Source organism: Morone saxatilis, unplaced genomic scaffold (genome assembly GCF_004916995.1).
Source record: "Morone saxatilis isolate NCDOM2014 unplaced genomic scaffold, NCSU_SB_2.0 Contig14, whole genome shotgun sequence".
Classification (NCBI taxonomy): Eukaryota; Metazoa; Chordata; class Actinopteri; family Moronidae; genus Morone; species Morone saxatilis.
The window spans coordinates 21,782,645-21,794,748 of NW_023339696.1; the positions used below are offsets into that span (position 1 = coordinate 21,782,645).

Genomic DNA, 12,104 nt, shown 5'->3' on the forward strand with positions numbered 1-12,104 from the left:
CTGTGTTAGACTCTGTGCTGGACTCTGTGCTGGACTCTGTGTTGTGTAGAATTAAGGACAGACGTTTGTCTAATGAATCTTCCCTCTCATTAATCTGATTAACTGATTGATTAATGACCTGCTGTGTTTCCTGTTTGTCAGACTTGACGTTTCTTCACGAGAGCTGTAAAACGTTTCACGGTGAACTCGTCAACTTTGAGAAAATGGTGAGTCGAAGTGTTCTGATACCAATGTTTCCACTTTGATTTGTTTCATAGATATATATTATTATACATTATTATACATTATTATATACATATAGAGATATATTATTCCACTGAGTGACAGATTTAAATATTGAACATGTGTCTTACTCCAACCAACTGAAACATGTTCTTCTTCTTCCTGCAGCATAAAGTGGCCGAGATGGTGAGGATCATCAGACGATACAGGAGCAGCCAGCTAGGTAACACACACACACACACACACACACACACTATAACATTATGTGATGGTTTTACCTGTTAATGCTATGACCTTTGACCTTCTATGTTTTTAACAGGCTTCATTCAGTTTTTATAAAGAGGCAGAAATCTCCCGCTGTGTTTTAATGTGATACTAATATCACACTGTAAAAATACTGTGTACAAAGGTATTAACAGGAAAACGAACCTAAACGGACACTACAGACAAAAATATTTTTTCAAAGAAAAAGCCCCAAAATATACATTTAGTGTTGATTTTATTTCAATTTTTCTGTTTGCGTTTGCAGATTTCACCAAAAGTTCAGATCATAATCAGATAATACCCAATTTACATATTTAAACATACAATTTCACAAAACTTAATTGTTTTAATGTAATAAAAGAAGAAAAGTTTCATGCTGTGCTCAGACTGATTTATAGCACATTTTATTACTAAAAACTTTATCCAACGTTCAGATTTCTGTTCTGGAAATGTATGAAAATTAGCACATTTTTATTAGATAATAATTAAATAATACCTCATTTGTATATTTAAACATAACATTTCAGAAAACTTGTAATACAAAAACTAATTTGCGTAATGTAAGAAATCAACTGAAGAATCTGTTCTGCCTTCACATTAAAATGCTTTTATTGTGAAGGAAGTGGCTGCCTTCCTCATTCTATGATGAACTTTGTCTCCATCTGGTGGCGTCAGTGTGTCACTGCAGCTCTGTGTGCTCTAACTGATTATATCTCTAACATCAGTGTGTTTTCTGTCTCTTCCTGTGTCCACCTGGTAGCCATGGATACGGAGACATCCCCGTCCCACCTGCAGACGAAGGCCTACGTCCGACAGTTACAGGTGATCGACAACCAGAACCTGCTGTTCGACATGTCCTGCAAACTGGAGCCCAAAGACACATAAAGGGACGGACAGGACGGACAAAAAGAGACTGAAAGAGACTGAAAACGAAGAAGAGGAGATTGGATGAAGAGAAAAGGAAGAGGAGGAGGAGGAGGAAGACAGGGAGAGGGATATAAGGAAGGAGTCTCACACTGGAACCAGAAACCTCCTCCTCCTCATCTACCTTCTTCTCCTCCTTCACCCTCCACTTTGACTGAGTTCTCATTTGCTTCTTCTTCCACTCTCCCTCCACCTCCTCTTCCTCCCTCATCCCTCCATCAGCAGCAGTCAAACACTGCCAGCAGCCCGACAACCACTGACACACAGAGACGCTCGGAGGGACCAAAAAAACGCCATGAGACGTGTTTTTCAGTTCACGGTCCAGTCGGAGTTTTAACCTCCAGATGCTTCAGCGACGGATCGGCTTCATTCTGCGGCGGCCATTTTATCCCTAAAGCCTGCTGGAACATTGTCGTAAAAGTCTGCGATCGTTTAACCGCCATTTCGTGGGAAACAGGAATTATACGGCATTGGCCCAAATATAAGACAGAATCTTTTCTGGGATTTTACGTTTGTGTTGTTTTAACGTTCACATATTCACGTAACATCAGATATTGTTGAACGGAGAAAGTGTTGCAGTGTTGCATTGTGGGTTCGTCAGCACTGAAAGTGTTTATGAAGCGAGTTGAGCGTGTCTTTACCGACTTCATCTGACAATCAGCCAAGAATTACTGCTCTTTATCAGTAATCATGTTCCTGATCCAAGTTAGTGCAAATATGAACCCAATCTCTAAAACATGATAAAAAAGAAAATACAGAAAAAAACAGGAAATATTTGAGGTATTGTTTTTTTTTTTTGAGCAAACTGAAAAGTAGGAGCTCAAAAAAAGTCTAAGAAATTATGAAGTCAGAAAATGTGTGTTTTTGGGAAAATTGGAGGACAAACAGTCTCTCAGTGTTTTAAGAAGTCTTAAAAATCGTCGTATATTTGGGTCAATGTGGTATTTCTGCGATGACGCACGTAAGCTTCTGTACGGGTCTACAGACAGAAGGGTGTTATGGGTAATTGTGTGTTGACACCAAAAAAATCAACAATCCAACTTCCTGTTTGGGAGCCAGATCTGAAACAAAACACCGGAACTGAACCCGGAATCTGTACAGGAACCGAAACCAACTCGTTAACGTCTCTGAACAACAACACGCAGACGGAGAAGCTTTTAAACTCACCTGAGGACGTAAAGACGGCGGCAGACGAACCGACAGACCCCCTCTCGTGGATTCCTGCTGTGCTGCAGTGGTTTTGTTCTCCAGGATATTTTCTCTGAGGTTGTGCAATCTCTGCAGGAACAAACACGAAATAAATTCAGTCGCACTGAACCTTCGTACGAACTTCGTGTGACACTGTGACGTCACAACACGAGTTTACACGTGCAGAAATGTGTCATCTGTATTTCCAGACTGAATATATTTTTCCATCAAATAACAAACTCTTTTACATATAAAGGACTCGACCATGTGGATCTGTAGCTGAACTCAGTTACGGTTGATTGTGGTTTACAGCAGTGGTTAAGGGCTGTTAGGCTGACCTCTGATCTGTGGTTTGTATCAGCTGCCATATTTCACACAGTGACTGAACCCAACAGTGACGATGCATTCACTGGACTTAGAGACAGTCTGGGACATCGGTCACGGTGCATTCATGGACACGTGGATGGAGGACGTTTCCTTGCTGGATCAGAGTGCGTAGATGCTGGTTTTCTACCGAACGTGATCTCAGTTTCAGTCTAAAGACACTCGGGTCTTTTCTGCTTTTTGTTTCAGAATTCACACCATGTTCACTTTAAAGGACCATACTGTGTTTTTGTATGTTTTAACCAGTTTTACTACAAATCAAGTATCATCAGTTTCCAGTGTGGTTTAGTCCCTCCCAGAGAGCTACAGGTGTCCACGTGGAGGTCAGACTGATATTATCAGATCTGTCCCGTAAATATCAGTTGATATATAACGTTGAGAATCTGTAGAAAAATGTGTTTAGGGTCATTACACAGTTTGTCCACCAGAGGGCTCAAACAAGTTTATTTATACACTATAAAAAGTCACAACTCTAAAAAAATTTTAGCATAAAATGTTACTTTAAAGTCCCAATATAACACTACCAGGCTCCATAGCTCCACCAAAAACTCCCAGAAAGTACCTTTCACAACCAAATTTAAGGGACTTTTATAAGAATTAAGAATAATTCTGTTTGTATTAAAATATCAGCTAATGGATTCTACCATCAACCGACACATCTTGTATTTATCAGCAGATAATAATTAGGACACATAAATGTTTGACTGTTTCTTAATGAAACAGGAATGCTGGTTGTTTTGTCCGGAGATCGACGAGTGGGCGGAGTCGGAGTAAACGGGCTAAAACATGCAAACACAGGTATGGTGCTTTAAGAAAGTGATGTGAAGTGGTTGAAATCAGCCAATCAGCTGTGTTACCCGGACGACATCATACCGGAGAGATAAATACAAACATACAAAAGAGTCAACAGGAGTTTTTCTTTTTTCTTCTCAGCGTTTGGGATCTAACTGCTGAACGACCAGCCGGCTTTGAAGGAAGGACCCGATCAGCCCCACGGAGCGGCCCCCCGCCATTGGTCGGCTCGGTGGATTTGGCGGGTCGGGGTCCGAGGCAATAACCGAGCGGCGGGAAGCAAAGCCGGTTGGTCAACTTATCGCAGCAACAAGCACTTTTGCCAAACCTCAGGGCTCAGAGACACAGAGAGGTTTTGTTTACTCTTTATTCTAGATTTTCAGTAGAGTTCGGTTCAGTTGAGTCCAGTTGTGTTGCGATCAATCGGTTCTGTGTTTGTACAGCTGATCACGCTTCAGTCATATTTACTATAATAATAGAAATCTACAGAGTTGTTGTTTTTCTGCTGTGATCACCACCAGGTCTGAGTCCAGCTGGTCCACACGGAAACATGGTTTTACTTTTGGTCTGATTCAGAGTCGCGTACACTGTAGAAACCTTCATCTGAAGTCATTTTGTCTGAGTCCCATCAGAGCTAATGATGAAGTGCGAGCTAATGATGTAGTGCTAGTTAACCCGCGAGACAGGGACCTGTTTCTAAAAAGCAATTTGTGAGTGTCAGTGAGAGAAATTTGAGACTCGAATGAGTCTCTCGTACTCATACATACTCGTCCACGGTGGCGAAGTAACGTGCTAATTAGTGAAACAGGAAGTAGTTTATGAATTAAACTTATTTCTTCACAGATCATGAAAATACTTGACTCAAGACAAAATGAATTACTACTGAAGGTTTTTTCTCGGTGCACTGAAGCGTTTCACTCTTCAGATGTTCAGTGAAAAACGAACGTATAGTTTCTTACCTGCGCAGTAAAAGCCCTCCAGCTGCTCACGAACATTTCTCTTTGCTCACAAACCCCGAGACTTCGAGAAAAGACCAAAATGTTGGAATGAGAGAAAAGCAGTTAAAGAAATAAAGTCTGAATTTTATGAGATAATTTGTAATATGATGAGATAAAGTCAGTATTTTCTGACAAATTCGTAACGTAATTTAAAAAAGAATCATAAGTTGACATAAAGTGATATTTCAATGACATAAAGCTGTAACATTTTGAGATTAATTACAGGATATTTATAATGATCCTCTGTCATTGTTCCTTGTCTGGAAGTCTTTTACAGCAGGTTGAATATTAAATTTTTAGCGAGACGTCCAGCTGATGTTTTGCTTTGTGGTTTGGAGGAAACTCTTCAGTGCATCACGTGCTTGTAAAAAAAGATTTCTGAAAATGTGTAAATGGTTTGAAAAATGTTGTCTGTGCTCAGCTCTGGTGGCCAGTGAGACTTTGTCATTCTCCATCTGTACCATAACATCCAGTTTATAAAAGCTCAGCGAGGCTGATCCCGTCCAGAGGAAAGTCCGCCTCCACATCAGAACCAGTTCACCAACCAGTCCAGGTTTCAGACCCAATAACTTTAATTAAATCAGTTTTATTTATATTTTGTTTTACAACCTGTCCAAATTAATCTTTGTTCAAAGACTAACTTAAAACTTATTGAGGTTTAAAGAACCAGTGTTTAGCTATCTTAAACTCACGGTTAGAAGTATTTAAGTAATGTAGTAATTTTATGACGATGATATCTGCTGTAAAGAAGTAGTCTGACATTTATCTTGAGCATTGCATTGTTTAATCATTCTGTAAGAGTTGCTTGAATGTTTTAACGACAAAGGATATCTGATGGGAGGAAAACTCACGACAGGAACGCAGATTTTGCCATTTCAGATTTTGAGCGACATGATGTGAACTGAGGCAGATTTATTCTGGACGGGACAAAACTCCTCCACTTTGATAAGACCTTTATAGACCTTATATCTTATTGTTTGTTTTCCAGAACTTTCCTAGAATTCTCAAGAACAAAAGTTCAAAGTACCAAAAAAGATTCAAGTTTAATTCTGACATCTGAGAAGAGAAGAGTTCGAACTCCCAAATTCACTAGTTTGACCACCCAAAACACAAGTTCAAACTCAAGAATATAAGTTTGAGTTTTAACTTCTGAGAACAACAGTCGAAACTCACATAGACACAATTTCAAATTCAAACTACAAATAAACACGAGTTCAGAAGTCCAAGAACCAAAGTTTGAACCCCCAAAAACACGAGTTATGATTCTCTGTATTAAGGTCTTGTCGAGGCGGAGATGATTGGTTTGGTCGGGTACAAAGTGTGAAACCCAGTGAAGATGACATCATCACTAGTCTGCCGGTGGCTCTCTCAGGACCACTTCCTGGGTGTCGGGCGGTTTATTATGGATCCCAGTGTAGTTCTGAGCAGAAACAGAAGACTTAACGAAATCTGAACCTAAACAAAGACAAATATGAACTGAGCAAACCTTCCAGGCTTTGGACCAATCGCGGCTTCTGCGTCTAATTCTGCTGGGATGCATAATTTCGGGAGGGAGGCGGCCTCTTGGGTCGAGGCCGTCTGCTGAGTTGCCCGTGTGAAAACACTGAAAAAATAAAAATGTGTACATAGTGCAACCCTGTAAATAGGCAAATACTAACGGAGACTCTATTTTATGTATGAGTGGAGAGAGAGAGTGACGCTAACTCAAGGAGAAATATTTGATTTGATGTTTTTTATTTGTAAAAGTGTGCGAAAAGTGTACAGTGACGATCCAAGAGAAAGAAATGATGATGAATTTATGACTTTATGAATTGTACAGTTAAATCTCTTCAGTTTGATTGTTCTGTTGTTTTCTATCTAAAGCTTGGGGTTGTTTCTGTTTGGGTTTTTTGTACAGAAGTGGTTGTTTACATCGATACAAGTCCTTATTTCTGTGAACAATGTGATTGGAGCACAGGCCTGGGGTGAGTGGGGCCTGGAGGTGGGCGGGGCCTGGATTCAGGCGGGGCCTGGTGGATTGGCGTCGTGTTACCGAAAATTTGGGGACAAATGAAGTCTGTACGATGGAGTAGTAGAGCGACTGGTAAAAGTCACACATTTGAGAACGACATCTAAATATTTTTTTAAAAGTTATAGTTTGAGTTATAATTGTGCAAAAATGAATATTTAAAAAATAAAGTCCTCTTTTTTTTTAGAGAAACAAGTCAAAATATTATGAGATTAATTTGTCGACATTTCCAGAATACAGATGTAATTTTATGAGATAAAAGCCATAAATCCCAATTTTGAGAAAAAGTAATTTAATGAAAGAAATCTTAATATTTCAACATAATGTTGGAATTTGACTAGAAAAAGTTGTAATATTAAGAAACTGTATTTTATTGGAGAAAGTTAAGTTATGAGGCCAGGTCTTTTTAAAAAAGTTGTAATTTTACAAGAAAAGGGTTAGGGTCAGTTTTACTAAAGTTATATGATAGAATAAAGACAAAATTATAAGAACACTTATTTCAAGAATATTCTTATTTTTGGGGGAAAAACTTAAATTTTAGAAGAAACAAGTTGTTATATTAAATAATAATTAGAATTTATACAAATCTCTGCTTTCAAAAGACTTTTTTTCTGGTAATATTATGACTAAAACTTTATTCTTGAATTCCTCTAACTTCTGAGTAAAATTACTAAATTATTTCATTTTACAATTAACTCTTCTACTAAAATTCCAACTGTATCTTAAAATTTTACAACTTTTGTCAGTTCTCTCTTAATCACATATTATTGTTTTTCCTACTTTATTTTTATAAAATTACAATTTTCTTCTATCTATGTGTTATTTTTCATGTCTTATTTTTATTATTATTGAATTTTTCTCAAACTTCCGAGCTCATTATTGATCAATGGCTCTGATACTCTGTCGTTACTGATGAACTTTATTATATTTATTCTCTGCAAAAACAATCTGAGGGAAAAATATTTAGTTTAAATTAATTTAAATAAAAACTGCAGAGGAGATAATTCAAGCTGATTTGAATGGCAAAAATTGAAAAACATAAAATGTTAAGATCAGAAACAGGTAGTTTAATGGTTTGTGAAACTGATGAATTATTGATTACTTTGCTTCTCTACTGATTGGAAACTCGGCTGAAATGATTGAAGGGGACAGATTTCCTCCAGACTTGTTGCTCCCTCTGCTGTCACACTACAGACACTGAAATAAAACCTCTGGACAACAACAGCTCTGCTTCACTCTCACTTCTCTCTGTACGTCTGTTAGAGTTCCCACTCATCCTGGAAAACCTGGACATTTACAGACAAGTTTTCTAGTCATGGAAACACCTGGAAATTGATTAAAATGACCGAATGTCCTGGAAATAATCTCTGTTGTCGCGTATGTAAATTAGCGAAACTGTATCAACCTGTAGTCCAATGTCCACCTACTGACCGCCGACCCGTAATGAACCTCAGACACTCATTGAAAAAGGAAGAATTACTGTAAAGTTAGACAAATGTGTAAACCAGGCTCCCCATTTGATGTTAAGACCGTTTGTGAGCAACCGCTGAGAAAGAAAACTCCTGGAAACTGATTTCTCAGAAAGAGTGGGAACCCTGGTCTACACTCAGCGCTAGTATTTAAAGTTATAAAGGACTTTCTAAACTAAGTGGTTAACGTTGTAAATAACATGCCTCCTAAATGTTAGCATTGTCATTGCAAATTAAGTTAGCATTTAGCTTGAATCACAATTGTACAGCCACACAGAGGGTAACCTGTTCACCATGTTGGCCATCTCAGTTTAGCACGTTAGCATGCTAACATTTGCTCATTAGTGCTGAGGCTGAATGTAACGCTGGAAGAAGTACTCAGATATTTTATATAAGTAAAAGTAGTAATACTTCAGTCTTTTACAAGTAAAAGTCAACATTTTACTTAAAGGTGCAGTGTGTTTGCCACCGACTGTTTAAATACCCCTCGCCTCATCCTCCCTTTCTAAGCGTGTAGGAGAAACTGGCGGCGAAACTCACAGTAAAAATGAACACCTGTATCTAGAGCCAGTGTTTGGTGGTGGCCTCCAAGAGGACATATTTATTAATATTATATAATCTATACTCCTAAATGTTACACACTGGACCTTTAAGTAAAAGTACAAAAGTATTTAAAAAAAGGACTCATATGATGGAATATGAGGAATATGATGTTATTGGATTATAATTATTGATGCATTAATGTGTTCATCACTTTAAAGCTCATTTTAATGACTTTATTAACTGCAAGTAGTTTGTGAATTTTTTCCAGAATCAATAAAGTTTTATCCTGTTATAATACATCATTATTTATTAGGACCATATTGAAACTGCTATAGGATTATTATTAGTTTGAACCACAATGAATCGTATGAAACCCAGAAGTAAGCCTTGTATGGCAATCACCATCTGATTTATATGAAATTTTCACATTTCACCGATATGTATGAAAGTTAGTCGGCTCATAGATCGCAACTAGACGTACAACAAACCCTCCTGGACCGATCCACCAAACCCAACAGGAAGTTAGCCATTTTGAATTCAGTGGTGATTTTTGCAGATTTACACACACATTTTAATGAATTTCTCCTCAGGAATTAATCGGATCAACTTCAGATTTGGTCATTGCGATCTAAAGACAATCACAATGAAAATATTCAGTGTTCATTGAACACCATGTCTTGACTGAACTTTGTCCAATCGGCCTCAAGCTTCACACATTTGATAAGAGTCCTGCCCTGAACACACCTACATGGTGGACTGGAAACAGGAAGTAAACCCAGACGCGTGCAGACTGCAAGGATTCGTTCTTACAGCTTCAACCCGTCAGTTATATTTTGTATCATTTATCAGAATCTGCAAAATAACAACAAACTAACATCAGATAAAAAGAGTAAAAAGTAGAAAACGGAAATACTCAAGTTAAGTAACTAAGTACTTTAAAATTGTACTTTGCAAACTGCAAACCAAAATATTGGACATATGAATTTATCCGGAAGGAAACTTTAATGTCTGACCTACATTTGCATCCATACAATAGTTGTTGAGGTATTTCAGTCTTACACACACGCACGCACACACAACATAAAGAATATTCTGGTATATGTGAGTGTGCAAACTCTCCTTCTGTACATTAATCTCTCTCTCTCAACTCTATTTCTTGTGCTTTGATGTATTTGTTTTCCTTCTATTGAAAGCAGGAAAAGGGATCAGTAACATTAGAGGCCACACAGCTGTGCAGGTTTCTGTGGTCCAAGTGCATCGCAATGCAAGTTGGATTGAAGTCTCCAGTGAGTGCGTGTGAGAGGGGAGGTGTGTTTTAATTTCTGCTGATAGGGTCTCTGCATCCCCCCCCACAGGACCGTATACTGGACCAGTGTCCACCCCCAGAGAGGACAGCTTTCCATCCCTGATTAGGAAGAGGTTTATATTTAGGGTCAAATTTGGGGGAAGGGTGAAGGTTGGAGCTGCAGATTAAAGGCATTCAGTGGATAGTGTTGGAGAGTGCTGTAGTCATGCAAACACAGAGTGTGTGTGTGTGTGTGTGTGTGTATGTCTTACAGTCCAAGTTCAGTTATTATAAAACAGGTGCAGGACGAAACCGTTATCCCCCTTACATAATGCATTACACCTCTTAACTTTACATTAGAGGGCGGGGGGACCGTGGTGGAAAGTATTCAGATCCTTTAGTAAGAGTAAAAATACTCCGTCACATGTAAAAGTCCTGCATTCTGCAAGTGCCAGAGTACGATCAGCAGAGGTAGTGTAAAAGTCCCTACTGTGCAGGCAAACTAATGTATAACTGCATGTTATACATTATACTATTTGCACAGTTCATCAAAATGACAATGTGTCCAAATGCAATATGCAAATAACAAGAAGTAAAATAACATGATTTTAGTGATGCAAAAATTATGATTTGCAATAATTGTGAATCATATCTAAATATCATTTAAAATAATCAAATACAAATGTGAAATGTTTTACCGTACCATGCAGCAGCAATTTGCATATAAGCTAAGCTGATACTAAGAAAACAGCACTGTAAATGTCTTTGTTAAAAAGGATAAAGAAATAATTAGGGTTGTGCAGAATTAAGGTTGTTTTTTGGGGTCAGTTCAGGTACTGGGTGTAACTATATCAGCCAGTTGTAATAGAGTAGAAGTATTTAAGTAGCATAAATTTACTTCAGTACTATAAAAACAAACTATTTAAGATTACACCCCCACTCATATTGTCCCCCTATTTAACAACATAGGTCAAAGTTAATACATTTTTGTTTTAATATGTAGTTTTATTTCAAAGATCAACCTCTAACTTCACCATCAGCCGCACAGCAACAGAACCTTACACTCTCTGATTGGACGTTTCTGACAGCAATGCTTTCTGGGAGTCGTAGTTCGGAGTAATGATGGACAGTAAGGTTGTTTGAACATTTGAACATTTTTACCAAGAATGGAAATAAAAACATTTTATATGAAAAGTTTCGTCCAGATAAAAATATTTCGCCTCCGACCAAATGTGGAGTCAGTCTGTTGGACTCGAGCAGCAGGTCTGAACACCTGATATCTGACTGACGGAGGGAAGCAGCAGGTGATTGAGTTTGAACTGAGGGTCAAACATGGCCGTGCTGACATGACTGAGCCTGTGCCAAACACTGACTGTATGTGACTCATTGTATGGAGCCCCAAAGCTGCCACGTTTCACTACATCAAGTGCTCAACATGCTACAGACGCTGCATATCCAGAACTACGGAAGCTTATTGTTGCCACATAAAAATATAACAACAAATATTTACAGTATATTAAAGTTGGTTTACAAGAAAAGAAAAAAGACAAAAATAAATAAAAGTAGTTATAAAATAACACCAACCAGACTAAATGGAAAATCATCATATCATCATATGGTATTTTTATAGGGCAAAACTGTTTGTTTTGATGGTAAAAAAATCTCTGAAAAAAAAATCTGTATTTATACAGTAAAATATGGATTAAAACTTAACAGTACTAATGTTCTTTTACTGTAATAGTAGAAAGAACACTACTGTATATGTTACGGTAAAGCTGTTTTTCTTTTTATAGTGGATCAAGAAAGGGGTCCCATAAATGTAGAAAAGATATCTTTTTCACTTTAGTGATTTTTAGAAACGGAGGACATTTGTAAACGTTCTCACTTTCCAACAGCGTTTCACTCTCGTCATCTCGAACTGAAGCCAGCGGTCAGAGAGATAAATTACACTGTGGAGAGGATTCAACAGATCTGTCAACCAGTGACACAGATTCTGCCACTTATACTGCGCACGCACACACACACAC

At 38.0% G+C, this 12,104-nt stretch overlaps 2 protein-coding genes across 3 annotated transcripts in view; both read left to right on the plus strand.

Annotated features, from left to right (window-relative positions):
• rapgefl1 (Rap guanine nucleotide exchange factor (GEF)-like 1) overlaps nt 1-4,699 on the plus strand; it is a gene marked incomplete at its 5' end in the record, with an annotated part of 6,984 nt that extends 2,285 nt beyond the window's left edge. Inside the window, 3 exons of the mRNA XM_035654263.1 lie at nt 142-206; nt 391-445; nt 1,247-4,699. Coding sequence (XP_035510156.1) covers nt 142-206; nt 391-445; nt 1,247-1,371 — 245 coding nt within the window. The remainder of the gene's footprint in view (nt 1-141; nt 207-390; nt 446-1,246) is intronic.
• The window catches only part of LOC118322706 (nucleoside diphosphate kinase B-like), a 12,508-nt gene continuing 5,100 nt past the window's right edge, over nt 4,697-12,104 (plus strand). Inside the window, exon 1 of one of the 2 annotated variants that reach the window (XM_035654459.1) lies at nt 4,697-4,701. The gene's annotated coding sequence lies outside the window, so the exon portion shown is untranslated. Of the gene's footprint in view, nt 4,702-5,999; nt 6,007-12,104 lie in introns of those variants that run through there. The other variant, XM_035654460.1, reaches the window with a different exon arrangement.